The following is a 26,336-nucleotide window of genomic DNA, read 5'->3' on the forward strand; positions in this document are numbered from 1 at the left end:
TTACCCACTAATAAGTAAAAAAATAAAAAAAGGTTAATAATAAAATGGAATGGAAGCTTAGGAACATTCTTGTCCAAAAGTATTATTTCTAATGGTTTTGCTTAAATTTATTTATGTATCTACATAATTTATCTAAATAATGCTATAACATTTTTCAAGTTAAATGTTTTACCTGATTTTATATAATTAACTATTCATAAACATGTATTGTAATGTAAGTTTATGAAATGTTGATAAAATCAATATCTTTAGAACACACTTGTAAAATGGATTAGATTAGTAATAAATCATTTGTACAAACCTAAGATTCATTTATAATAATATACTTTTATAATTTTTATTAAATTAATTAAGAGGTATCTTTGGCAATTGCAGGCTTAAGCCTTCATTGTTTAGCTGGTGGTTGGTATGTAGTTAGTCAGTGGTTATCTACTGATCAAAGAAAAAACGCTACAACTCAATTAAAACAGAATCATTATTTTTAAATTCTAATTTATTTTTATTCATGATTATTTGAGTAATCAAGTCACAAAGAGGAACTTAAATTTCACTGATTGCTAGCGATTGCTACTAGATATTATATGTTATATGCCATTTGCAGCATACATTAATAATCTGTAATTAAAGTTAAACTTAAAAGTTTATTCAAACATCAGGTGTTGTCAAAATGACAGTGGGTGTCTTGATGCTATTAACCGTGGTTTCGCTTTAATTATAAATTTATTTAGGATTTTTTAAGACTTTAGGTCAGAAGAATTGTTCTGAAATTATTATTTTTTTGGTATTTCGACACATTAATTTTGTCATAGTCACTTAATTATGTTCATATAAGTTTAAAGGGTATAGTTTGGTAAGTATTTATAACATTTGACAAATATAATTAAGTAAAAGTTAAGTTTTTGGATCTATACAGTGAAAAAAGTAATAGACAGCTACTTTATATGATGTACTTAATTTCACTAATCACTCACAATGCGAACATCTGATTCATGGATGACGCCATTGTTTACGATTGCGACCCACAAAGCGAACTATATGTTACGATTTCAGCAGTTATTATGAAGGTCGGCTAATTAGTGAGAAATTAAAGGAAGGGTTCAATTATTACAGTATTAAAATACTTTTTTAATACTCACTCTTTATCATACACATTGTTATATTTATTTAACTACAATAAAACACTACCTTAGGTAAAAGACATTAGTTCTGTGTTAATAAAAGTATACATTTATCACAATTGAGAATATTTTTTAGAATTATGGAAGTATCACATTCACTGACGCTGAATGAGGCTGCTTTGCAGCAGTTGCCAGATGACAAGAAGCCACATTTTATATTTGAATGGCTAAGGTTTCTTGACAAAGTCCTTGTTGCTGCACATAAGGTAATTATTTTGTTACTAAACTAAATTAGGTTATATATATATTTTAATCCTTATTAAAAATAAAACAGTAAAATGATAATTGCATTCAGTGGAAAATGTCACAACTTGTAATGTATTCGAAATATTATAATTTAATATTTACTTTTACTTTGATTAGTTGTAACTTAATCTAATCTTGTGTACATTGTTTTTCTTGATTTTATCAAACATCTAATTTTTTTCTAAAAGATCTAATATTCTTTTTCTTATAATTTTCGCAACAGTGTTTAGTTAAGCTTTAAATTATTTTGCTTATTATCTTCACAGTCAGACCTCAAAAACTGTCAACAAAAATTGGTAGCACAGTTAGTGAGTCTACTTCGTGAAAACCTTGGTGCGCCAGCTCGTCGACTTCTCGCAAGATGCCTAGCTACGCTCTTCTCTGTTGGCGATACATTCCTGCTGTTCGATACTGTCAACAAATGTAATGATATAATAAAAGTCAAGGATGACTCACCATCATATCTGCCAACCAGACTGTAAGTTTAAATTCTTTATTCCATTACTGTTCCAGTTTAATTACAAATTCAGTTAAAAAATATTTAAACATATAATTTATTATTTTATATCATTTTGGATATATGTACGTGCACATATAAAAAATATGTTATTGCCATGTCACTGTCATTGTAATTGAGACAGAGGCAAAAACACAATTTTTAAAATTTTCGTCTATCTGTTTGTTACCGTATAATGCGCATTTGTTACAGAGCTGCGATATGTTGTCTTGGAAGTATGTACGAAAAATTGGGGAGAATGATGGGGCGTTCCTATGAAGAGACAGTAACAACTCTTGTGAGGTCAATGAAAAGCTCCGAGTCCCAAACCCGCCTGGAGATTATGAACACACTTGATAAGGTATTGTATTATTAGCGATCGAAAATAGAAATTGTACATAAGTGATATATCTATTATTCAAGTTATAAATCATTAGTAATTTAAATATTCTGTATTAGGCTTACTGTTCATTTTTGGATGTACACAATCTTTAGACAAATAACAATACACACTATGTCTATTTATTTATAAATTACAAAAACGGTTCTGGATAGTCCAAGTATTTAAGGAAAGTTGACGAATCAGTGTGATGATGGTGAGTGGTAACCTTCCGCCATAGAAAGTGGCGCTGATATTAATCTTTATATCGTCAATACACCGTTAACCATGGGATCTAATTTGTGATTATAATTCATCTCGTGCTTGACGGTGAAGGAAAACATCGTGAGGAAACCTGCATGTGTCTAATTTCACTGAAATTCTGCCACATGTGTATTCCACCAACCCGCATTGGAGCAGCGTGGTGGAATAAGCTCCAAACCTTCTCCTCAAAAAAAAAAAGAGGTGCGGAGGCCTTTAGCCCAGCAGTGGGACATTCACAGGCTGTTACGGTTACATGGGATCTATAATGTGCCTATAATTACACTGGCTCACAGCAGCACAGCACAACAATAGAAAGTATTAATGGTTGGTTCTGTGAAAACTAATGTTTTAACGGTACCTACATAGATGAGATGCACATACCCCCTACCACCGCTTAAATGATATGTGCTTATAACGCGTTAAAAATATATAGAGCGTGAACATAACTAAATAAGAAGGTCAATATTTTCTCACTTATGACTTACCAGTGTAAAATGCAAATGACCAACTGGCTTCTCAATTTGGGCTACAATCAATCAATCAACAGCCAATCGTTGTCCACTGCTGAACATAGGCCTCTCCCAAGGTGCGCCAAAGCTCCCTGTCCTCCGCCTTCCGCATCCAGTTGGTGCCCGCCACCTTCTTAAGGTCGTCGGTCCACCTGGCTGGCGGGCGCCCTACGCTGCGCTTGCCGATTCGCGGTCTCCACTCTAGGACTCGTCTGCTCCAACGGCCATCGGTCCTACGACATACGTGACCAGCCCACTGCCACTTCAGCCTGCTAATTTTGCAAGCTATGTCGGTGACTCCGGTTCTTTTCCGGATAATCTCATTTCTGATCTTATCCTTCAAAGATACTCCGAGCATAGCTCGCTCCATAGCACGCTGAGCGACTTTGAATTTGTGGACTAGTCCCGCAGTTAGTGTCCACGTTTCGGCACCGTATGTCATGGCAGGTAAGACGCATTGGTTGAAGACTTTCGTCTTCAAACATTGCGGTATAGACGACTTGAGGACTTGACGAAGGTTGCCAAATGCTGCCCATCCCAAGCGAATTCTTCGATCGGCTTCCTTCTCGAAGTTGTTCCTATCGACTTGTATTATCTGTCCTAGGTAGGTATATTCACTAACAACTTCGAGAGGTTTCCCCTCGACGTATATCGGTCCCGGCACGACATGCCTATTGAACATGACCTTGGTCTTGTCCAAGTTCATGCCGAGACCGACACACCGGGAAGACTCGCCTAGGCTACGCAGCATTTCGGTGAGTTGTTCCAGCGACTCTGCTATGATGACGATATCGTCGGCAAATCGAAGGTGTGAGATGTACTCGCCGTTTACATTGACTCCATACCTAGTCCAATCCAGCGTTTTGAAAACGTCTTCCAACGCGTTGGTGAACAGTTTCGGGGATATTACATCCCCCTGTCTCACCCCTCTGCGCAATTGGATCGCCTTCGTCTTACAGTCCTGGATGTGGACAGTCATTGTAGCGGCGTTGTACAGACATCTCAGTACCTCGATATATCTCCAATCGATATGACATCTCTGCAATGAGTCGAGCACTGCCCAGGTTTCGATGGAGTCGAAGGCTTTCTCGTAGTCCACAAATGCCATACACAGCGGCTGATTGTACTCTTCGGTCTTCTGCACAATCTGCCGAACAGTATGGATGTGGTCCACGGTGCTGTAGCCTGATCGAAAGCCGGCTTGCTCTGGGGGCTGGAACTCGTCAAGTCGTCTGGCGAGACGGTTCGTGACGACTCTTGAGAACAGCTTATACACGTGACTCAGGAGGGAGATTGGTCTGTAGTTTTTCAAGAGGGTTTTATCACCTTTCTTGAAAAACAGTACCACCTCACTCCCGCTCCACGTTTCCGGGGTCTTGCCATGTTGGATGACGGAATTAAAGAGGCTTGCTAGCTCTTTCAGGACCGGAGTCCCGCCTGCCTTAAGCAACTCTGTTGTGATTCCGTCATCTCCCGGAGATTTGTTGTTTTTAAGCTGTTCTAGAGCCGCCCTAATCTCTCCTTGGTCAACGACCGGGAGCTCCTCGGAGTAATGGCGCATAAGAGGGGCGCGCTGGTCATCAATACTGATTCCCATGGGTTTATCCGATCTTGAAGAGAACAACTGCCCATAAAACCTCTCTACTTCTCCGATAATCTCAGGCCTAGAGGTAACGACCCCACCATTTTCAGTTTTAAGTTTTGTCAGACGCGGCCTCCCAAACTTGCGAGCGAACACTTTCGATCCCCGATTTTGCTCAATCGCAGCCTTGATGGCACGGGTATTGGAGCGTCGGAGATCGCGTCGCGTCAGCGTTTTTATTGTTCGGTTTAAGGCCTTATCTGACAAAAACGATGGTAGTTCTCGTCGTTTTCTCATGAGCTCGAGTGTCTCAGCAGAGAGTTTTGGTGCGTTGTCTCTTCTCTGTGGCGGAAAACACTTGCGGGATGTGTTTTGCAGTATTTTGACCAGCGTGTCGGTTCTCTCATCAATGCTGCTTATGGTTTCCAACGCGGTGAATTGATTTTGAAGTTCCATTTGGAACTTTTCGGAGCCTTGAGCAGCTTGGAGCATGGTAGGTCGGAGAGTAGACCTCATCATTCTCGATCTTTCGGCTTTTAAGTTGATATTTAGAGTGCCTCGAACCAAGCGGTGATCACTTCCGGTATTAAACCTGTTGATCACTGAAACATCTCTAAATATGTGCCTTTTATTCGAGATGATAAAGTCTATCTCGTTCCTTGTCACGTTATCGGGGCTTCGCCAGGTCCACCTCCTCTGAGGCTTCTTTTGAAAGAAAGAATTCATCAAAAAAAGCCCCTGCGCTTCGAGAAAGTTTACCAGCATTTGCCCCCTGTGATTTCTGCAGCCCAAGCCGTAAGGTCCGACTTTCGATTCACCGCTATCTTGTACTCCCACTTTAGCATTAAAGTCTCCCATAACAACATTGTAGTGGGCCCTCGAGGTGTCGTTGAAGGCCTTTGCGATGTCCTCGTACATCGCTTCGACCACATCATCAGAGTATGTCGAAGTTGGCGCATATACCTGTACAACCTTCAGGGAGTACCTGTCGGAAAGTTTTAGGACAAGGTACGCTACCCGGTTCGACACACTACTGATTTCCACAATGCTGCTAATGAGATCCTTTTTGACTAGAAAACCGACACCACCCTGGGAGAGGTTATCACCTTCGCGGAAGTAGAGTAAGTTACCGGACTCTAGAGTTATCGTGTCCTCCCCCTGTCTTCGGACTTCAGATAACCCCAGTATATGCCAGTTTATATGACTTAACTCTACTTCTAATTCGGCGAGGTGATGGTCCAGCCTCATCGAGCGTCCATTATACGTTGCTATTTTCAGTCGTTTTATACGGTAGCCTGCCGTGAACCGGTGATTCTTAGCACCCCCTGCCCTGCCGATACCGCGACCGCTACCTTGGTCGGGCCTAGCGGGCTTGCCGGTAACTGGGGGCCTTTTTTTGGGCGCATCTGCCATTTAGGGAGGGGTTTGCCCATACTCGCCGCGCTGGGCAGGCGTGTTGGCGAGCGCAGTAGGGGGTAAAATGTTTATGGGAGGGGGGACGCTGCTGCCCATCCCCCCTTTTCCCCGTCCCTCAGTCGCCTCTTACGACACCCACGGGATGAGATTGGGGGAGTACTATTCTAAGCCGGTACTCCACGACAGAAATCAGGCTTTGATTGGATTTGGGCTACGATGAGACTGAATTATTACTAAAACGATCAATATAACCCTAACCCTAATCTAACCTAACTTATTTTTCCTTCCTACCCCATCCCTTCCCTATAGTATATATATATTTAGATGTATAACATACACTGGTGGTAGGGCTTTGTGCAAGCTCGTCTGGGTAGGTACCACCCACTCATCAGATATTCTACCGCAAAACAGCAATACTTGATATTGTTGTGTTCCGGTTTGAAGGGTGAGTGAGCCAGTGTAATTACAGGCACAAGGGACATAAAATCTTAGTTCCCAAGGTTGGTGGCGCATTGGCTATAAGCGATGGTTGACATTTCTTAAAATGCCAATGTCTAAGGGCGTTTGGTGACCACTTACCATCAGGTGGCCCATATGCTCGTCCACCTTCCTATTCTATAAAAAAAAAAAATATTATATTTTGTTAAATTAAATGATATTTGATTGGTATGTTTGCAATGAACAAATAATAAATAAATGTGCTGTCGAATTGGAGGGCGTCAGTAGCTACGACACAGTATTATACTATTGGAGCTACTATCGTAAATAGTGTTTAAGATATATATAATTTGTTCAAAATAAAAAAAATAAATAAAATAAATAAACAAACTTAGATCTGCGTGGGCATGGGCACGGCGCTGCGGGAGGTGTCGCGCGCGGCGCGCAGCGCGCTGCTCAGCGAGCGCGCGGGCGGCGTGCGCGCGGCGGCGGCGCACGCGCTGCGCCACATGCTGCCGCTGCTGCGCCTCGCGCCCGCCGACGTCGACGCCATCGCCGCGGCCTGTCTGCGCGCCGCGCATCCCAGCGACTATCCCCTGAGGTGAGCCGGCGGACACCGCTCGGGCATTTAAGAAATGTTAGGGAATTAATGTTGTTAAAAACTCGCCTCCAAAGTCAATGACACATCTCCTATAACTCTTCCATACTAGATATCGAATAAAATAAATAATAACGATATTGATGGTAATAATAATAATATAATAATATCCTGGGACATTTTTCACACACGGCCATCTGCTCCCAAATTAAGCTTGTACAGAGCTTGTGCTATGGAAACCAGACAACTGATATACTACATATACTACTTTTCTTTTGTAAATACATACTTATATAGATAATTACACCCAGAATCAGGACAAACAGACATGTTCATGCACACAAATGTCTGTCCTGGGTGGGAATCGAACCCACAACCTTCGGCGTGAAAGGCAAGCATCCACCAACCACGCCAACCGGCTCGTCATGATGGTATTCACACTAATATTATAAATGCCGCTGCTTCAATTTAAAATTGTTGTTGTTTAGATGTGCTGTTGCTGAACTTCTGGGCGCCCTTATAGCAGCTACTCAAGCTGGTGAAATAACGAACATCAATACTAAGACTAAAATAGGAATGCAACCAGGTAAAAGATATGCCTTATAAACTATTGCTGCGCTTTTGCTATATACTAATAAATAATAAAATCAGATGCAAATTGTAACAACATTTATTTATTTAAATTAGATAATTACTTAAGCAAAATATAATACTGATGTTTTTATTATTGATTCATAACAATGATGGATTCTTATATATGTATAATATTTATGATAACAATAAAAATTAGCTCTGCTGTAACTTAAATGACATGTGAAATTACTTGAAGTATTCAATTTAAATTTTATGTTTTCAGTGCAACAAAACAAAAAAGATCCACCGAAGAACGTTATGTCACTAGACGAAGCGCTAAATCTACTGATGGGCGCATTCCTCAGAGGCGGGACGTCATTTTTGAAAGGCGAGATCATCAAATCTGGTTCGGGAGTGAACAGAGAAGTTCGCGTTTGTGTAACACATGTATGTACATTTTATTTTGTAAATATCTCAATAGTATTTTTGGAAGTATTTGTGTAGTATTTAGTAGAGAATTATATATTTAATTTTATATATATTTTTACTACAATATATAAATGTATTAATAGCAAAACCCATTCTAATAATTTTGATTTCTAATAATCTTGAATAGATTTAGAAACATTATTTTTAGCCTCTTCCAACCACACCTCTTGTGGTAAAGACAAACAAACAACTTTGTCATGGAATTGACGCTTTAATTAATAAATTATATTCATTATGTATAAGCTAATACGTAGATTTTAGTGGGCCCTTACAAGCACGTTTGTATCATTCTACAAGTATTAAGATTGAAGAGAGCCGAGAGGGCCCAGTGGTAAGAACGCGTGAATTTTAACCGATGATCGTGGGTTCAAACCCGGGCAGGCACCGCTGAATTTTTATGTGCTTAATTTGTGATTATAATTCATCTCGTGCTGTACGGTGAAGGAAAACATGTGTCTAATTTCACTGAAATTCTGCCACATGTGTATTCCACCAACCCGCATTGGAGCAGCGTGGTGGAATAAGCTCCTAACCTTCTCCTCAATAAGAGGAGAGGAGATCTTTAGCCCAGCAGTGGGATATTCACAGGCTATTACGGTAAGATTGAAACATAAAGCTACCAAAATTTTTTTCCAGGCGTATGTAGTATTTGTCCAGAATATGGGCGGAGTGTGGTTGGAACGCAATATGACGACGTTCCTTACACATGTGTTAGACTTGGTCGCCAACCCCAAGGCCGCCAGCTCCCATGTCGATGCCGTGTACTCGAGGTAACAATATCCTCTTTATATTATAACATTAATACACCTTTAATGTGCCTGCTAACCAAAAAGCACATAGACTCACTAACTCTTCACCTAAACCCAGCAATAAAATGTCTTGTTGTACAGCAGTAGAATAACTGACGAACTTGGACCCATAATCATTAGTTACCCATTATAAACGGAACTGTATTATTTTTTCCAGAAAATGTATAAACTATATATTGAGAAACACTCTGGGCAAGATGTTGGGTGAGAAAGCTCAAGCGTCAGCGTGCCGGGAGATTATTCAAATCGTTGCTAAACAAATGAACAGCATCGATTTTAATCCGGAAAATGCGAAAGACTGCAATCAGGTATTTTCTAATTTTAATAATCCTAATTAATTATTCATATAAAACTGTGTTTATTGCGACAAATAATTCGTTAAAATTATATTTAGCCAAATATTTGAAAATTATAACTTTGAAGCTCAAAATTATCAGTGTACCTATGGATAGTTTTGAGCTCGTAAAGCTTAGAAAAGTCAAGCCAAGCGAGTTTGTCGGATTTGAAAATACGATGTTAAAACCTGGGGGTGGAAGATTTCGGAGCCGGGCTTCAAAGTCATCAATCGTTCATATCTTTTTTCTGTACTGTCGATTTTACTTGCAATTTCATGGCATTTTAAAAGAACCATTTTAGAAAACATTATGAAATTATTTGGAATTAACATATTGTCAAATGTCTAAAGTTTTAAAGAACAATTATATTTTTTATTTTTTTTAAAGTCTTATTTGGTTGTTTCCTTAACAGCAATAAAATATTTATAAATTGACTTTTAATTGTTAACAAGCAGACAAGTGTATGTTATATGCTTTTTCGATATTAATTTGCTTATTATAAATTTAGATATTTAAATTTAAAGTTATATTATACAAAACACTTGCTGAGAATTAACATTAATTTCTTAACAGATTATTAACATGAAAAGCACTTTTAAAAAGTTTGCTTAAATTTGAAAGTAAGTCGCTCGGCTCGTACTTTACGATGCTAATGAACTGGTGTACTGTTTACAAAACAGGTACTCTCTAACCATGATGTTTCCAGGAGACGCTGTTCAGCCAGCATCTGCTGGTATGCGCGCTGACGGAGGCGGGCGAGCTGTCCATGCAGCTGGGCACGGCCGTGCACAGTCTGGTGGCGGACACGTCGCTCGGCATGCTCGACACTGTGTTCTCCGTTAGTAATTGCCGATTTTCTATTTCAATCCTTTATCTTTATATATTAGAACGGGAATATGGAAAATTTCAGTATAATATATATATATTTTAGGCATATACCATAATAGTAAGAATATGTCATTGATTGGTACACAAAAATCTTATATTTATTAAAGTATCAACGTTTTATTTATTTATTTATTTGGGAAACATACAGCATAATATAACACATAAACATTTGATAACAAAATAAGTCTCACATAAGCCAACAAAGTTTCCACTTTAACATTGAAACATGGAGTGAACCTAACCAGAACAATTTATTTAGCAAGTATTAAAGAATATAAAATAAAGTATTAACAAGTAATTTAAAAAGCAGAAAAACAAAAAAAATACGATAAGGATATTATATGACAAATACAGTTTTTTAAGGCTTCTAAGAACTTAAATAAATTTACGTTAAAGATATCTATATCAGTGTAACGTTTATTATAATTGACAGTTGCTCGTATTGTCATTTTATAAACAAGTACAATGAACCAGTACCGCGGTGTCGCAGGTGCTGGAGCACCCGTGCGTGGCGGCGCGGCTGGGCGCGGCGGCGTGCCTGCGCGGCGTGTCCCGCGCGCAGCCCGCGCTGCTGGCGCCGCTGCTGGACCGCGCGGCCGACGCGCTCGACGTGCCGCGCCCCACGCCGCACCGCATCTCCGGTCTGTATCCCCCTCTCGGTTACATTACGCCGGCTTGACCCGTGCGTGCTAATGAAACAGCAAGTGAATTGAAATGAGCTCTGGATAACTATAAGGTGACGTAATATTTACGAACCCGACGAAATCGCTTGGCTGTTGGATTCGCCGTACTAAACGAGCTCAAAATTAGCAAAACGGTCCATTTTAATACACGACCTCAACACTGGCTTACAGTGGACTATATTTTTTTTAGAAAATTCTAATATTGTGTGATTGTGTGTCGCAGGCTACTCGGCGGCGCTGGCGGCCACGCTGGGTGCGGTGCAGTGGTCGCCGCTGGGCGTGCCGCACGGGCGCGGCAAGATCGCCTTTAACGCGGCGGAGCAGCTGCTGCGCTCGGCCGGACAGAGCAGCCGGCTCACCGCCGCCCGGACCAACGCCGGCTGGCTCATCGTTGGCGCCATCTGTACCCTCGGTGAGTTCATTATTAAACGAATCTACGCTTTTAAGGCTACACTTATCTGCTGTATAATATTTGCTATATCACTTAACTTAAATTTGTCTGTTGTAGGTGTCCCAGTCGTACGCGGTTTATTACCACGAATGCTCCTGTTATGGAGAAACAGTTTCCCCCGTTCGGCCAAGGAGCTCGAGTCAGAAAAAGCTAGAGGTGATGCGTTTACTTGGCAGGTTAGTGAGAAATGCGACTGTTTTTTATATTTTGTATATGTTTACATATTGGATATATATATGCGAAGATGAGGTGCAGAAAAGTAAGAATGTGGTGTATGGTGAAAAATTGGATATTTAAAATAATATATTTTTTATTTCAGGTAACATTAGAAGGTAGAGCGGGTGCCTTGTCAGCCTTGCACAGTCTCCTTATTCATTGTCCCTCCTTGGTCAATAACGAAGATACTGCTAAGCGATTGACCCAACCTATTGATGGAGCCATTGCTGTCTTGACAAAGTAATTATATTTAATTAATATAAATTATACAATATGCATTCTCGTTTATTAATATTAACAATAATTATATTAAAAAATTTTTTTTTTGGATAAAATTGCTCTTATCATTTGAATGTACAATTTCTGTTTATTTTATTTATTTCTGTTCACCATATATTACGTATCTGGTATACGATGACATATTAATTTATAAATGTCATGAATATAATAATAAGTAAATGTTTGCAATCAGTGTCGGAACGGTGGTGCGCAACTACGGCGGCTCGCTCAAGGCGCCGGCGGCGTTGTTGCGCCTGCGCCTGTATCAGGCGTGTGCGGCGCTGGGCCCGGCGGCCACGGCTCCCGCGGCGCCGCTGCTGCGACTACTGGCGGCGGAGCTGGCTGGCTCGGCCGACCCTAGCGGAGCTAATGTTGCTACCGGTAATTTCAATTATTTTTATGACTTTTACGACGTATAAGATATCGAAATCGATCACGACTATAAAATAGTAGTATAAGTACCGTAACCGTAACAGCCTGTGAATGTCCCACTGCTGGGCTAAAGGCCTCCTCTTCTCTTTTTGAGGAGAAGTTTTGGAGCTTATTCTACCACGCTGCTCCAATGCGGGTTGGTGGAATACACATGTGGCAGAATTTCATTGAAATTCGACACGATGTTTTCCTTCACCAAAAAGCACGAGATGAATTATAATCACAAATTAAGCACATGAAAATTCCGTGGTGCTTGCCCGGGTTTGAATCCACGAACATCGGATAAGATTCACGCGTTCTTACCACTGGGCCATTCAGTACAGTACCGTATTTGATTAAAATCAAATGATTTATATCAAAGAATTTAATGAGATGTTTATTTTTATTATAGGTATGTTAAGAAGTGCGATGCATCCTCGCGACATCATCCTCCTGGGAGAGGAAGGCTGGATCCATGATACAGATCACGCTGAAATAGAAGAACAGGTATTATTCATGCGAGATTGAGCAATGTTATTGTAATGTATTAATATGGCCAAACTGATAAATCAAAATTCAATGGGCGATTTAAGTTTAAGTTGTAATTGTATTAATGGAATATTCTAAGAATATCCTTTTCTATATGGTAAAGTATTAGATAATTATAATCAAAATGTATTGAAAAATTATTGATATATATATATTTAATACACAAATTCTTATTTTTGCAATGGACTTTGTCATAACTCATACCTCAATTTATTTTTCGTTGCAGTTGATATCTCCGTTGAGTGCGAGTGGTTCAAGCGCATTGGAACACGACCCGTGTTGTCTGTACCGCCGCTCTGCGGGCGCGCAACCGTTAGGCGTGGCTGTCATCGACGCGTCCGTAGCCCTCTTCCCGCAGATATTCGCGAGGGCCGCTAATAAGCATCGGTGACTATTTTTAAACCGACTTTACTATTTTTTAGTCTTTTTTAATACTGTCAATCTAACTAAACATACAAAAGTTTATATTATTATTATTATTACAAAGATATACTAATTTATTTCAATTATTCACAGCTTGTACACAATAGTGTTGTAATAAGTTTTGCATATCATGTAACAATATTGTTTCTAGACAACAAATGTTGGAGCACTTCGTGGAGTGCATCAAGATGTCTAAAGGCGCGAGACAAGAAGCGATACAGATCAATATCTACACCGCTTTACTGTTAGCGCTGCGCACGTTAGCGGAGTTAAAGAGCTCACTGGGTCAAGAAGCCGTGAAGAATATTGCAACTGATCTTATTATTGTAAGTTTTATGTTGCCCATCCGACTTTGGTCGGTTAACTGCCGAGACTTAGTAGGAATAGTTTAAATACAATATATTTAAATACTTTATTACACAGATAATTAGTAATAATTACAGAATTATGTCTAAAATTAGATCGTTTTGTTAATCTATTAGCGAATATGTTTGGAATACTAATCGAGTCACTCATATAGAGCGGCTTATCGGCGACCAGCGCGACGGTGCGCGCGGCGGCCGCGTCGTGCGCGGGCCGCCTGTGCGGCTGCATCAGCGAGGCCGAGAGCCAGGCGCTCAGCGAGCGGGTCATCGCCCTCGCGCGCTCGTCCGCCAACAGGCCCGTGCGCGCAGCCGCTGCGGCCGCCGTCGGCGCCGTGCAGCGGGCCCGCGGCGCCGCCTCCAGCGCCGCAGCGCTGCCGGTGCTCAGGGCGCTGGCGCAGGACACCGCTGCGGTGGAAGTTCAAGTATGTTGCTTCTGTCTGGTGCTGAGGTTCTAGCTAATATTTCAACAAAATACTTTTAGCTTTTTAATATGGATAAATGATCGTTAATTTTAAAATTCATTGCTAATATACGAATGAATGAAATAATTTAGGTATGGTCGCTGCACGCCCTGTCAGTGTTAGTGGATGCTTCGGGCCCTATGTTCCGCGGGCACGTGGAGTCGACCTTGAACCTGGTGCTCAAGCTGCTGTTTAGCGCGCCGCCCTGCTTGGACGAGTTGCATCGCAGTATCGGCCGCTTACTTGCGGCGCTCATTACGGTTGTAGGACCGGAGCTACAAGGTATACTTTCAAATTTGTACTTGTGTATTTGTAATTGTGTATTACATATGAATAATTTTATATCCAGTATATCCATATGAATAATTTTATACTGGATATAAAATTATTCATATGTAAGTTATTTTGTGTCATAGTTTACAGGAATTAATAACCCAATTTAATTGCTTATGTTTACATATAGTTTTAAAGTTGTACTAATAGTTGCCCAATAGTTTTATAATACGAATCTATATCGCCAGCGAGCGGCTGCAGCGCGGTGGGGCGCTTCGTGTGCGCGTGCGCGGCGCTGCGCGAGGCGGGCGGCGCGCGCGCGGACGCGACGGGCGGGCTGCAGCAGCTGCACATGTTCGCGCCCAACCACATCAACCTGCACGCGCTCGTGCCGCAGCTCTGCGTACGTACACTGCTACAAAAATACTGCCGAAATAATAGTTACTGTGACAACAAACGAAAATGGTTTCTTAAAAAGGGACTAGTCACATGTAATTTTTTCCAAGAAATGGGGTTTTTTGATAATGCCAATAACATTTTTTTTTGGGATGGCAAATGACTCTACTCCACCTGATGGTAAGTGGTAGTAGAGTCCAAACGCGACGACGGCCAGTACAGTCGGGAAGCTACTAGCCGTCCCCGCCTTGCCGGCCCGCAAGATGCCTCTTCACGCCTCGTTTGAAGGAACCCGGGTTGTAAGAGGAGGGGAACACGTGAGCTGGTAAGGAATTCCATTTTTTGGTAGTGCGACAAAGAAAGGAGTTGCCAAATTTCTTTGTGCGCGATGGAATTGATATCACAGTTAGGCGGTGACATCGAGAACCAGCTCGCGTGGACTTAAGAAGGAAGGGGGAAGCAGGAATTAGAGAGAATAATTCCTCAGAGCACTCGCCGTGATACAGACGATAGAAAGCACTCAGTGCTGCTATCTCGCGACGCAATTGTAAAGGTTCAAGGGTGTTTGTGACCTTTACGTCGCCAATAATGCGTACTGCACGTCGCTGCAACCGGTCCAAGGCCTCCATTAGGTACTTAGCGGAGCCATCCCAAAGGTGCGAGCAATATTCAACGTAAGACCGTACCTGTGTTTTGTATAACAGGCACAGTTGTTGTGGCGTGAAAAAACGCCGCACCTTGTTCAGAACTCCGAGTTTTCGTGAAGCTGTTTTTATAATAGCCTCGATGTAATCCCTTGGACTAAGGTCGCAACGAACGTCCATCCCCAGCATAGCGATTTTGCTTTGTATCATCAGCGGTGTGCCACAGAGGGAGGGATGAGGGTAAAATGGTGACTTTTTCGCTGTGAGAGCGCACACCTGTGTTTTCTTGGCATTAAACTCAACAAGATTATCAGAACCCCATTTGGCGATGAGCTCTAATGTCCTATCGAGTCCAATGACAAGATTCTCTCGCCTCTCCTCAGTTTCCGCCCGCCCAGCCACTGCGCGTCCGTGGTATCCACCATGCACTGTACTATCATCTGCATAGCAATGTATGTTCCCAAGAGAGAGCATATCATTGATATGCAAAAGAAAGAGTGTGGGAGATAGCACAGATCCCTGGGGGACCCCAGCATTCACTACATAGAATTGTAAAGCGCAACCATCTACTAAAACACGAAGGCTACGCTTGTGTAGGAAGCTGGCAATCCAGGTGCATAGCTGAGCAGGCAGACCATATGCCGGTAGCTTGGAGAGAAGACTTCTGTGCTAGACCCTGTCGAAAGCCTTGGAGATATCGAGGCTGACAGCCAACGATTCTCCATGCTTGTCGATAGCTTCACCCCAGAGGTGCGTTACGTACGCTAGAAGATCACCTGTGGACCGTTTTGGTCGAAACCCGTACTGACGATCATTAATTAGACAGTGATCTTCTAGGTACCATTACCTAGAAGATCACAAGATCAGTTGGTTGTTTAAAATTCGTTTCATCACCTTACAAAGTACTGAGGTGATAGCTATTGGCCGATAATTTGCCGGGTCAGACCGATCCCCTTTTTTGGGAACCGCTTGCACATTAGCTCTTCTCCAAGCCTCCGGCACACATCCCGAAGAGAGAGAAAGTTGGAACAGGCGCGTTAACACAGGAGACAGCTCCGCCGCGCACTTCTTCAGCACAATTGCTGGTATTCCATCGGGACCGCTAGCTTTCCGTATATCGAGTGATTGCAGCTCCGCACGCACATCACGTTGCCTGATTTTGATGTCAGGCATCGTGTGGCCACATAAAGGTATTGTTGGTGGCTGCGCACTACAATCATCGATCACAGAGTTGTCGGCAAAGAGTTTAGCCAGAAGGTCGGCTTTCTCCTGCGGACTGTGAGCTAGCGATCCGTCCGGATTTCTGAGCGGTGGCAGCGAAGGTTGGCAGAAATTGTTTTGCACAGACTTGGTCAGACGCCAGAAGCTACGGGAGCCCCTAGGATGCGAAATAAAGTCATGACCAATCTGTACAATGCGCTGTGCATCCGCTCTCGTGTATGCCTTCCTACAGGACTTGGAATTTTTAATTTATATATTTTTTTTAATTAAGGAAGTCAATGTTAGATGCCCCGCTAATGCAGCCGTTGATCCACGCGCGATATGCCGCCTGCTTAGATGATACAGCGTCGGCACATTCACGAGTGAACCAACGGTTACGCGTGCCCCTATTGATGAGATCTGAGCTAGGAATGTAGTATTCCATTCCTAACATGATCTCATCAGCAACAGCAGCGGCACTAGCTGTCGGGTCATTCCCACTGAAGCAACGTTCCTTCCAAGGGACTGACGCATAGTAATCGCGCATACCGTCCCAATCTGCCGACTTATAGTGCCAAACGCGACGTTTGCATACCGCTGATGGCGGCAGCTTGGCCTGTGGCACTTTGGTAGATATAAGGCCGTGATCCGACGAACCAAGTGGAGCTTGAACCACAACCTGATATTCCACCGGGTGAGAAGTCAGCAGAAGATCCAGTAGAGAAGGCGCTTGCCCATCAATGTCTGGGATCCTGGTGGGCTGATCAACCAGTTGGGTCAAGTCGTGTGTGAGAGCAAAAGCATGAGCAGTTCTTCCAGCATGATCAGTTTTGAGGGATTTCAACCATGATTCATTGTGAGCATTAAAATCCCCCAAAAACACCAATTCCGCGTTAGGAAACTGCTCTTACGCAGCATCTGCCACCCGACTAAGATGGTCAAATAATCGGCTTGTCTCCAAGTCACCATTGTGGGATCTGTAGAGGCACACGTAGACTCGACTCTGACGAACCAGGTCCACACGTACCACCAACATGGAGAAGGAGGGGTCCTCCAAGCAGCGCAATCGGTGACAACAAACATCCGCCCTGACGAACAAGCATACTCCGGCTTTCGCTTTAAAAGATTCTTCAAGCATGTAGCCGGGATAGTTCAGGTAGCTGGTGTCGGCAGGGCGGAGTATTTGCGTCTCCGTGAGAAACAACATTGCTGGCCGTGCTGTCTCGAGATGGTGGTGGACAGCGTTGAGGTTAGCGTGGAGTCCTCGGATGTTAGAGAACTCGACCTTAAACAGCGTGGGTATGGTGGGGGTGTGCACCGCTGAACGACCGTTATTTCTTATTTGCGCTACCATTTGGAAAAATAAGGAAAAGAGACGTGAAGCGAGCGACGTATTGCCACGATAGGGATGGGATGTAGTCGTGAAAGTATGGAGGCGTGTTTTCCCAAATGTTTGCCAAAAAGGAAAATATACTGATCCGCCGGACGGAAGGGCCCCCGAACCCCCCCGGAAGTGGCCGCCGGGACCCCACCTTCCGGTCACCAACCGGCACGACGGTCCACCCCGAGATTATGCGTGGCCTGGTGGGGCAGCCTCGCGGGCTGGTTGGCACGCTCGGGCCCCTGTACTATGCCACGGGCGGCCAGCGGAACAGCCGTTTCTTCAGGTCTCCCTGTCCGGCAGGTCAATACAGTTTCCCCCGGCATTGGTTCAACCGTCTCCACTGGACCAACACCCATCGCGGCAATACTCGCTCGGGCACTGGCTGTACGCTGGCTGACCTCGAAACGCGGCTGCAAGCCACTTCACGAGTTTTTCACCATGCGTATGGTGGTAACAAGCCAGGCGGATGTTAGCATCCTACCACCAGATGAGCAGATGGTCGCTCAGATATCCCTTAGTCGCCTCTTACGACACCCATGGGAAAGAGAGGGGCAGTGAAATGTATTCTTTCTCCGTAACTGCACGGATAAACTACCTTACCTAGGTTTTATTAGATAGTCCAAAAAAATTAAATAGATGGATAGAAAAATCGTCGTCAAGCATTTTGTTCTACAAACTCGTACTTAGGAGACATACATATTCTTATTTTATTTTTATATGTGAACAGCACGACTTATCAAATCCGGAATTATCTGTCCGCCGAGCCGCTCTCTGTTGCCTGCGTCAGCTGTCACAGAAAGACGCTGCAGATGTGTGTAAATACGCAATGCTGGCCAAAGACCACGTGCCCCCTAAATCATATTGCGGTAAGTTAATTAAACACTATTGATGAATAGGCTTGCGCTTAAAAACAAAAGGAAGAGGAGGCCTTAGCCCAGCAGTGGGACATTAACAGGCTGTTACTGTTACTGTAAAGAAAAAAGTGTCTAAAAGACAATTGTGACAGTCTAGTCTAGTCTAGGAAGAAGTGCGCTTGCCTAAAAGTTGTCTACTCACTATAGTTTTACTTGGTGGTAGGTGTTTGTACATCGTCGGGGTAGATACCATCCAACCATCAGATATTTTACCGCCAAACGGCAATAATTTGTATTTTTGTGTTGCGGTTTGTGGCTGGCTGTCAATAAAGCCATTGTAACAACAGATACAAGGGACAACATCTTAGTTCATAAGACAGTATTGTTTCGAATTGTAATTGTTTTCCTTACCAATACTTTAATACTTTTGGCAATCAATAAATTTTATAAGTTGGTTAAATATGAATGAAATCTTTTTTTTTAATTTTAATATGATATTAGTTAAATATTACGTATGCGTTAATATGAAGTATTGCTATTATTGGTATTTTTTTATATTTTCGTCATAATTTGTAAACATACGAGTAGCTTTGTCTTAAAAGCATTTTGTACCTTGATTTAACTTTATATAACTTTTTTATTAAATAAAATAGGTTTTTTTCTTGAATGTAATATATGCTCAATAATAAAAATCTCGCCTGCGTGATTCAGGAATCTGAATTATTTAAACAGCGCCATCTATTGGTACCTGGTTGTAAATTTCACACTTTAAAATTATTTAACTGTCAAATCACAGCATATGTATCTATAAAGGATAATAAGTTTATTTTATTATTGTTCTTTATATATAATTTGGGTATTTTTTTTTATTACAGGAGTAGTGATAACCGATACCGGGCTTCCAGGAGCGCTGTTCGCGTACTTAGACATGGAGCGTGACGAAATGGCATTAGCTTACGCGCGTGACACTTTAACGTGTTGTCTGTTAGCGGCTGCCGCTAACCGAGATGTGAGGGATTGGTTGGTCCTGGCTAAGCGAGTATTGACTGTAAGATTAGGTAAGTTTTCTTTTACTTTTACTTTTAGCAGTTAAATTTAATAAGAAGAGATTATATCATGAACGGAGGTTGTAATGCAAAATGGATCCGGTCCTTAGATTTTTTTTTGTCTTCTAAAATTGTATAATGTAAAAAAATCATGGTTTTTATTTTTCTCTTTTTTTTTTCATTTTAGCACATCTAAATATGTTGTATTTTTAACCCTATATATTTCAGATACAATTTTTATTAAAACTCCAATTTTCTTAAACGTTAGTTTTGAGGTTGAATTCATTTTGCATTATAATATGTACTTATTAATGACGTAAGTGGTGGTGTGGACGACTTAATAATATAATATTGATATATTTGGGACCTTAATGATCTTTGTATATATAAATATAATATTTTTTTTTATATGGTATAACGTCGACTCGGCAAACTTTTATTTATCATTAAGTGTTATAAATACAGATTACAACTTCTACAAGTTATGCATATGCTTGCATTGTATAATATTCTCTAACATTCTCCTCAAAAAAAAAAAAAAGGGAGAGGAGGCCTTAGCCCAGCAGTGGGACATTTACAGGCTGTTACTGTACTGTACTGTACTGTATAATATTATTTTTTCTTTATATAATCTGATTTATTTGTACATGTGTTTCATAATCGATGTCCAGAGGACAGCAACAACCCGGAGATGGACATGGACGCGGAGGGAGACGACGATCAGGCCGAGTTCCACGCGGAGAGCGAGCAGTCCACGCACCCCGCCGTGCAGCCGCGCTGGCCCACCAGGGTACATTCTAACACTTATAAATAAAATAATTGTTTTTGAGAACTTTAAGGACACTAACACTTTTGACACCGACTGTCTACTTTATTAAAGTCCCGGAGCGACTGAGGCAGAGCCGACATTCTATTAGCTGTGCATAACCGCAATTTGGCGACATCGGTAATATTGAATATTGCGTAGTCGATTGCTGACTACTTCAGAGCGGCAAAGTTACAGGACGCGAACTATGCTATTGTTTGTATTTCATTATATCCTATAAATTTAAATTGAATTTAAGAGTTTTATTTTATTTCTACTTATCAGGTTTTTGCTATGGAATGTATACAGAAGATAATGGGAGCGTGTGAGGCGACCGGGGACAGCGCACACTTTGATCTTGTTAAGGCTAAAGAGAAGCTTCAAAATGATCCAAATGGTAAGTAATATGTACGAAATTACTAATTATGTATTCCAACGAAAATAGAGGCGATATACGACATTTTTATTGTTTTCGAAAATTATGACGAATACGGTAAAAAATATTTTTAAATTTTTATGCATGTGTATGTACATATGTTTTAGATTGTATAATTTACTTAATTAATAATTTTATTATATTTATAAGCCGAGATGGCCCAGTGTTAAGAACGCGTGAATCTTAACCGATGATCGTAGGTTCAAATCCCGGGCAAGCACCACAGAATTTTCATGTGCTTAATTTGTGATTATAATTCATCTCGTGCTTTACGGTGAACTAAAACATCGTGAGGAAACCTGCATGTGTATAATTTCACTGAAATTCTGCCACATGTGTATTCCACCAACCCGCACTGAAGCAGCGTGGTGGAATAAACTCCAAACCTTCTCCTCAAAAAGGGAGAGGAGGCCTTTAGCTCAGCAGTAGGACAGTTACAGGCTGTTACGATACGATAATTTTATTCTCCTTCCGACTGTTTCCGGCCCTAAACCGTGAAAGCGGAGACTGGTCTGTGCAGTAGATAAAGGGCACTAGCATCTCCCTCACACTCCGATACTTTCGAACTTAGTCCCAGAACTAACGGCGTTAGGACTCGGTATTTCGGGCATTATAAGGTGATCACTCAGGTCAACGTGGAAGTTAATTTTTTTCGAACACCAGCACAAAAATAGGGATTCTGACTATTTTAACGTTCAAATATGTCTGAGGTAAAAATATATTATGAAATAAAAAGACATTAATTGTATCACGAAGCGATTACATTATTTCTCTCAGAAATGGTGATGACGTTGTTAAAAAAGGGATTTTTTTTTAAATTTTAGGCGATTATCTCTCGCTTCACCTGTCGGATCTCGTGCGGATGGCGTTTGTGGGCGCCACGGGCGAGTCGGACGCGCTCCGCCTGTGCGGCCTGCGCACGCTGCAGATGATCATCCAGCAGTACGCGCGCGCACCCGAGCCTGACTTCCCGGGACACCTGCTGATGGAACAGTACCAGGCGCAGGTTGGTGGAAAATATACTTGTGACCGAATAAAATTAAATCAATTTTTGCTATTAAGCCAACTAAAGCTATTTGATTGACAATATAGCTGATTGATTGCAATTGCAATATATTAATGTAATATATATACTTAATGTAATAACTGATAATTGTTACAAAATACTTTTATATTTATTTATGTTGCAAGTAACTGAATTTGCTCCGAAGTTTATGGAATAAAGACAATAAATAAACAATTCAGATTTTTTAATGTAAATGTAATCTGATAATAATTTTAGATGTCTACATTTAAAACGAGTATTTTCCTAAAAATAAGCAGGGGATTTGATTCAATTAAATATAGTCAACACTTACAATATTTCGTAAATAAACTTATATAAAGTTGGAATATAAGCAGTAAATAAAATTGGCGCCAGTCAAGTTATATAAGTTGTTTTGTTTTGATGAGTAAAATGGTAATACTTCGTGCAATACGAATGAGTGCATCATGATAGCGTCATCGGAGAGAAGTACTTATTGTGATTGTACGCGGTGTAGGTGGGGGCGGCGGTGCGGCCCGCGTTCGCGCGCGACACGCCGTCGCACGTGACGGCGGCCGCCTGCGACGTGTGCTCCGCCTGGATCGGCTGCGGCGTGGCCAGGGACATCGGCGACCTGCGCAGGTACACTGCACCACCACACACTACCACCGTACTTTTCATTATACTTCATGATTTAGCTGATGACATTCTTTCCATTTTATTTTCCGATTACTAAAATAAAGATTTATAAGATCGCATTAACATTTGTTAATATATTTTAGAGTTCATCAGTTGCTGGTTTCCAGTTTAGATAAATTAAATAAAAAGGGTAACACTACACTCATTTATAACGAGAGTATGGCGACACTGGAAAAACTTTCGATTCTAAAGGCTTGGGCTGAGGTTGGTTCCTTTTTATTTATGTATAAATAATAGATAAAGATACAAATTGAAGTATATTTAAAATATTAATGATTACTTAGGTGTACATCGTGGCCATGGTCAGCAATGACAGCGCACCTGGCAGTTATATAAAACAACTTGACACGAAGCCGGTTAACAATCGTGCCGAACTAGCAAAATGGCGCAACCAAGTTTTGCAAAATAATAATCAGATAGACAACGCGAATCAAGAGAGTACCGAGGACGACGAGTACGGAGAGTTCGAGTCGAAAGGGGAGAGCTTACTCAAACTGGTCGAACCCGAGCTGGAGAGCTTAGGGGAGAACTGGCTGGCTGCGTTGAAGGATCACGCGCTGTTGAGTTTGCCGCCAGGTTTGTACGATTTTATAAGCGATCGTGAATAATCGCTATCGTTCACATTGCACTCATCACATCCAATTTCATACTTCATATTATTAGATAAATTCGATATACAGATAACTAAAACAGAAAATACTCAAAATATATACATTTTTAAAGATAACGGTGTATCCTATAGAGTTCGCGTCGCAGCTCCCGCACGGCGGCGGCGCGTTCTACTCGGCGGAGACGGCGGAGGCGTCGCGGGCGCACTACGCGCGCGCCTGGCCCTCGCTGCTGTACGCCGCCGCGCTGCGGTACAACGCCGCCGCCGCCGCCGCCGCCGCGCACGGTCTGTCGCGTTCAACGATACACGCGGAGCTGATAAACGATACTCCTATCGGCTCACTATCGAATACTTCCACTTGCTGTAAAATAATATCCGATATGTATTCGCAGAGAAGTCCAGCGATAGCACCGACAACAGAACGAATAAGACTGAAAATGGAAATTTCGAATTTTTTGAACCCATCGACGAAAAGTTTCATCTTCTATTCGGTAAGTTGTTTATAAATTGATATTTGTTATTTTTTTTTTTTGCATAGGATCCGATTCTAAAGTGTGTTATGTTTTAGGTATTTGTATGGAAGCGCTCTGTGCGCAGCGCGACATGAGCGTAGAAAATACTATATCCGTGTTGCTGTCGCTAGTGACTTTACTCGATGCTCCTGAAAATAGAGCGAGGTTGCTGAAAGACAGGTAATAATAATTATTATTGTATATATTTTTTTTATATATAGACTAGGAAGGCGGACGAGCATATGGGTCACCTGATGGTAAGTTGTCACCAACGCCCATAAACGTTGGCATTGTAAAAAATGTTAACCGTCGCTTACATCACCAATACGCCACCAACTTTGGGAACTAAGATGTTATGTCCCTTGTGCCTGTAATTAAACTGGCTCACTCATCCTTCAAACCAGAATACAACAATACCAAGTACTGCTGTTTTGCGGTAGAATATCATCTCTCATCTGTACAAATAAAAAATTAGTTAGATTTTTAACACATTAAAATATTTTCGTATAATAATAACAATCACTATAATAATGTTATCCGAGCGGAATGTATTTTTAATGACACTAATAATACAAAAAATATTTTAATAATGGTATATTAAAATAATTTTTGTATATAATAAACATAATATAATCTTACACTAATCTAATAATAAAATCTAATTCCGTTCGTCCGTTTTGAGCGCAATATGACATACGACGGACAAAAACTATCACATACGTAATAATATTGAGATTAATTATTTTTTATTAGCATTAAAGACGCGATTCATTGATTCCTTCTGTATCCGACTGAGTTATTCTACGCCTTCAGGAATCATATTGTTTATCTTTATTTACAGGGCGCTAGCTATTGAACTGTGTCAGATAATACACCGCACGGGTCTGACGCAAGAGAGCGTGGAGGCACTGCTGCTGGCTGCCGATGTACTGCAGCTGGTGGTGGCGGCCGCTCGTGACCAGCTGCGAGACAGCATGCACGACAAGATCAGAGGTAAATAAAAACCAAATAGTATTAATTGTCTAGTAACAAGCTTATATTAGGTATCTGCATAATATGGTAAATAAAATATTAGCTTTTTGTGATAATAATTTCCCAGCATGGAGTTTGCAATTTGGCAGGGTTAACAATTCCGTGCATGGAAAAGGACATAAATTTGTAGGTTCTGCACCTGTGCTCTTTGATGGGGGATCTACTATACCATTGGATTACATGAGTGATGGTATTCAGAATGAACTTGTATTTGCACACATGTGCATTATAATATATCGTAATTTGTTGGTTAGTCTGCTTTGAGAATAGTCACCACGATCACCTCTGCACGGATAGCACAATTTTTTTTGTTTTATTGTTACAAAATGTGTTCCTGTAGTGCATTTCTTCAAGTAATTGTATTTTTTAATTTTTTTTTTACAGAATTGGCACCAAATGAATCTACAGAAAGTATTCCACAATCAGTACTGGAAGTTGTCCATACATTAGGGGAGGGTGGTCCAACCGGGGACCTTCCCCCTGGAAAGTCCTTGGTGTTCGCGTGCTTAGAAGTATGCGTGTGCCTCCTCGTTCGAAGGCTGCCATCTTTGAGTCCGTTGAAGCAGGAGGGGAGAGTGGGTGTGATTGGAGTGAGAAAAGGTTTGGGAGTGCACGGGGATACACTGCTTATCAAGAGTTTAGCCTCCATGTCCGAGTTAACTACACTCACAAGTCCACAGGGTAATTTTTAATTCTGTTAATAAATGCCTGCAATATTAGGAAACTTTTATAATATTTTTAATTTAATAATATGCATGTCAATAATTAATTGTAAATTGTGTATTTTAAATAGTAAGCTATTGACAAACTAATATATTAATATAGTTTCAGTCCTTCAACAAACCTAATATATTATTTCAGGAGCTCTTTCCGTACTGCCAACGATCTTGTACCTCGCGACTGAAATCCTGCGCGAGAGTCGCGGAGACCAGCTGCTGAGCGATGCGGGCATTCTGCTGCTGCAACAGGCGGCAGAGTGCCGCGCGGTGCGCGTGCAGCAACACACGCAGGAGCAGCACGCGCTGCTGCTGCAAGCTACTCTGGCAAAGCTCGTAGAGAGGGTTAAGACAGGTTAGAACGTTTTTTTAGGATATATGCCAATCGATTTCCTAGCTTGATAGGTTAATAGCTATGCGTATAGTATGAAAATGTAGGAGAGCATGCTATAAATGAGCATACTACCAAGTAGCAGATAAGTTTGGTATTTTAGCATTCTAATGTCAGGCTTACGTTTAATTTGTAATTCATCGTAAAAAAGTAAGTAATTATAATTTTAATAAATAGATAGAGATAAACTATTAAAATTTTACATATAATGTTGTGTACCAAAAGGAGAATCACATAGCATTTAAAGAGATAATTAAATAAATAGAATATTTATGT

The 26,336-nt window shown here is 41.3% G+C and overlaps 1 protein-coding gene across 3 annotated transcripts in view; it reads left to right on the top strand.

The window, feature by feature from the left end:
• The first annotated feature begins 677 nt into the window (after positions 1-677).
• The window catches only part of LOC126776300 (HEAT repeat-containing protein 5B), a 28,423-nt gene continuing 2,764 nt past the window's right edge, over positions 678-26,336 (top strand). Inside the window, exons 1-35 of one of the 3 annotated variants that reach the window (XM_050498699.1) lie at positions 678-850; positions 1,255-1,384; positions 1,691-1,902; positions 2,134-2,281; positions 6,904-7,109; positions 7,595-7,692; positions 7,963-8,126; positions 8,805-8,938; positions 9,135-9,285; positions 10,019-10,150; positions 10,691-10,841; positions 11,107-11,295; positions 11,392-11,510; positions 11,654-11,790; positions 12,023-12,210; positions 12,653-12,747; positions 13,016-13,176; positions 13,364-13,538; positions 13,733-13,999; positions 14,131-14,320; positions 14,560-14,714; positions 18,663-18,801; positions 19,665-19,847; positions 20,507-20,625; positions 20,926-21,037; positions 21,901-22,082; positions 22,618-22,742; positions 22,883-23,003; positions 23,084-23,375; positions 23,542-23,703; positions 23,802-23,900; positions 23,978-24,101; positions 24,763-24,914; positions 25,338-25,634; positions 25,815-26,024. In XM_050498699.1, coding sequence (XP_050354656.1) covers positions 1,259-1,384; positions 1,691-1,902; positions 2,134-2,281; positions 6,904-7,109; positions 7,595-7,692; positions 7,963-8,126; positions 8,805-8,938; positions 9,135-9,285; positions 10,019-10,150; positions 10,691-10,841; positions 11,107-11,295; positions 11,392-11,510; positions 11,654-11,790; positions 12,023-12,210; positions 12,653-12,747; positions 13,016-13,176; positions 13,364-13,538; positions 13,733-13,999; positions 14,131-14,320; positions 14,560-14,714; positions 18,663-18,801; positions 19,665-19,847; positions 20,507-20,625; positions 20,926-21,037; positions 21,901-22,082; positions 22,618-22,742; positions 22,883-23,003; positions 23,084-23,375; positions 23,542-23,703; positions 23,802-23,900; positions 23,978-24,101; positions 24,763-24,914; positions 25,338-25,634; positions 25,815-26,024 — 5,515 coding nt within the window. In that variant the 5' untranslated portion in view covers positions 678-850; positions 1,255-1,258. Of the gene's footprint in view, positions 851-1,254; positions 1,385-1,690; positions 1,903-2,133; positions 2,282-6,903; positions 7,110-7,594; positions 7,693-7,962; positions 8,127-8,804; positions 8,939-9,134; positions 9,286-10,018; positions 10,151-10,690; positions 10,842-11,106; positions 11,296-11,391; positions 11,511-11,653; positions 11,791-12,022; positions 12,211-12,652; positions 12,748-13,015; positions 13,177-13,363; positions 13,539-13,732; positions 14,000-14,130; positions 14,321-14,559; positions 14,715-18,662; positions 18,802-19,664; positions 19,848-20,506; positions 20,626-20,925; positions 21,038-21,900; positions 22,083-22,617; positions 22,743-22,882; positions 23,004-23,083; positions 23,376-23,541; positions 23,704-23,801; positions 23,901-23,977; positions 24,102-24,762; positions 24,915-25,337; positions 25,635-25,814; positions 26,025-26,336 lie in introns of those variants that run through there. The other 2 variants (XM_050498700.1, XM_050498701.1) reach the window with 2 other exon arrangements.

This window comes from Nymphalis io, chromosome 20 (assembly GCF_905147045.1).
Source record: "Nymphalis io chromosome 20, ilAglIoxx1.1, whole genome shotgun sequence".
NCBI lineage: Eukaryota > Metazoa > Arthropoda > Insecta > Lepidoptera > Nymphalidae > Nymphalis > Nymphalis io.